Below are 1,309 nucleotides of genomic sequence, written 5' to 3'. Positions count from 1 at the left end.
ATTTTTTATGTTTTTTAAGCTAAAAAAGGGGGGGGGGCGTATTATACATGAGATCGTATTATACACGAATAAATACGGTACATAAGTTCTTTGTTGAGATCAGAGGTTTTCTCCCTGCAGCTCTGCCATGCAAACTTTTGCAGCTGAGTATCCTCCTGACAGATGACATTAAACAATGTTAAAGAGGCCATTAGTTGTTTAGAAAATAACCTGGGTGTCAATGTGACCTTAAACTAACACATGMTTTTTCTTTGGAGTGATAAATTAGTCAAGATGAAGGTATTTTTTCTCAAATCATTCTATGCAGAATATATATTTGAGCCTTATGAGTATTGTTTAAACACATTAAAACCTCTTTTAAACAGTTTTATAACCTTTTCCCACATCATGAGAGTGAGCAGCTCYTTTAGGGTGCACAGTTATTTGATGTATTTGTAATGTAAAAACRAGTCTAGACAACAAAYGATCAAACRCTCCAACAAATATTTCWCRAATGATTGCAGTGAAAAGTGTTTTTCATCTTGTCCAGGTGACTCTGACAGCAGATGAAGACTCACGTTACGTCTCATGGCGTCGCCGACGCCTCTACATGCTGATATCAAAAGACAGCTATGTCTCCCGTCTCTTCTCTGTCATGCTGGGATATGACATCGCAGAGAAGCTCTACAACCTCAACAACAAGCTCTACATAAAGAGCGGCGTGTTGCTGGACATCCGTCTGCCAAGCCTCTACCACGTGCTGGCCCCCTCCTCACAGGGCAGTGAAGGCGGCAGCGGCAGTGATGGCGGCATCACTAAGGATCATCATATACAAGACCCTGTGCTGGCCTGCCATGTGTCCAATCCTGGCCAGTCTCAGCCTCCCAAGCCCATTCTGCAGGGACCAAGAACAACATCCCCGAATGTACCAAAGGCCTYGGATCATGAGCAATATCAGCACCATCCCTGGGCTTCAGACCCAGAACTGCCATCTGGTGAGGATTCCAGTAGCCTGGTCCTGGAGGACTTTGCTGATGTGGCAGGCTCCTTAATGGATTATGGCAGTGAGAGAGATTATTTGAGGTAGAGAGGCAGAGTGTTGGAGTTAACACACTGGGGCACCATTTAAGCTATATGTAAGTATATCACTTGGGTGGAAAGTGGCATGTATGGGGATGTTGGTGCATGGAAAGCTTGCAGTGCACAGAACTAACACAGTTCAACAGAGGTCATACATCCAAAATCACTGCTTTAAACAAATATACCCATCCATCCATCCATCCATCCATCCATCCATCCATCCATCCATCCATCCATCCATCCATCCATC

At 44.0% G+C, this 1,309-nt stretch overlaps 1 protein-coding gene across 2 annotated transcripts in view; it reads left to right on the top strand.

The window, feature by feature from the left end:
* popdc2 (popeye domain cAMP effector 2) overlaps positions 1–1,309 on the top strand; it is a 15,182-nt gene that overhangs the window by 7,648 nt on the left and 6,225 nt on the right. The window contains exon 3 of one of the 2 annotated variants that reach the window (XM_014027871.1): positions 530–974. In XM_014027871.1, the coding sequence (XP_013883325.1) occupies positions 530–974 (445 nt within the window). Of the gene's footprint in view, positions 1–529; positions 1,116–1,309 lie in introns of both variants that reach the window. The other variant, XM_014027870.1, reaches the window with a different exon arrangement.

The sequence above is a fragment of the Austrofundulus limnaeus genome, unplaced genomic scaffold (genome assembly GCF_001266775.1).
Source record: "Austrofundulus limnaeus strain Quisiro unplaced genomic scaffold, Austrofundulus_limnaeus-1.0 Scaffold692, whole genome shotgun sequence".
Classification (NCBI taxonomy): Eukaryota; Metazoa; Chordata; class Actinopteri; order Cyprinodontiformes; family Rivulidae; genus Austrofundulus; species Austrofundulus limnaeus.
This window is presented reverse-complemented; position numbering and strand designations above follow the sequence as displayed.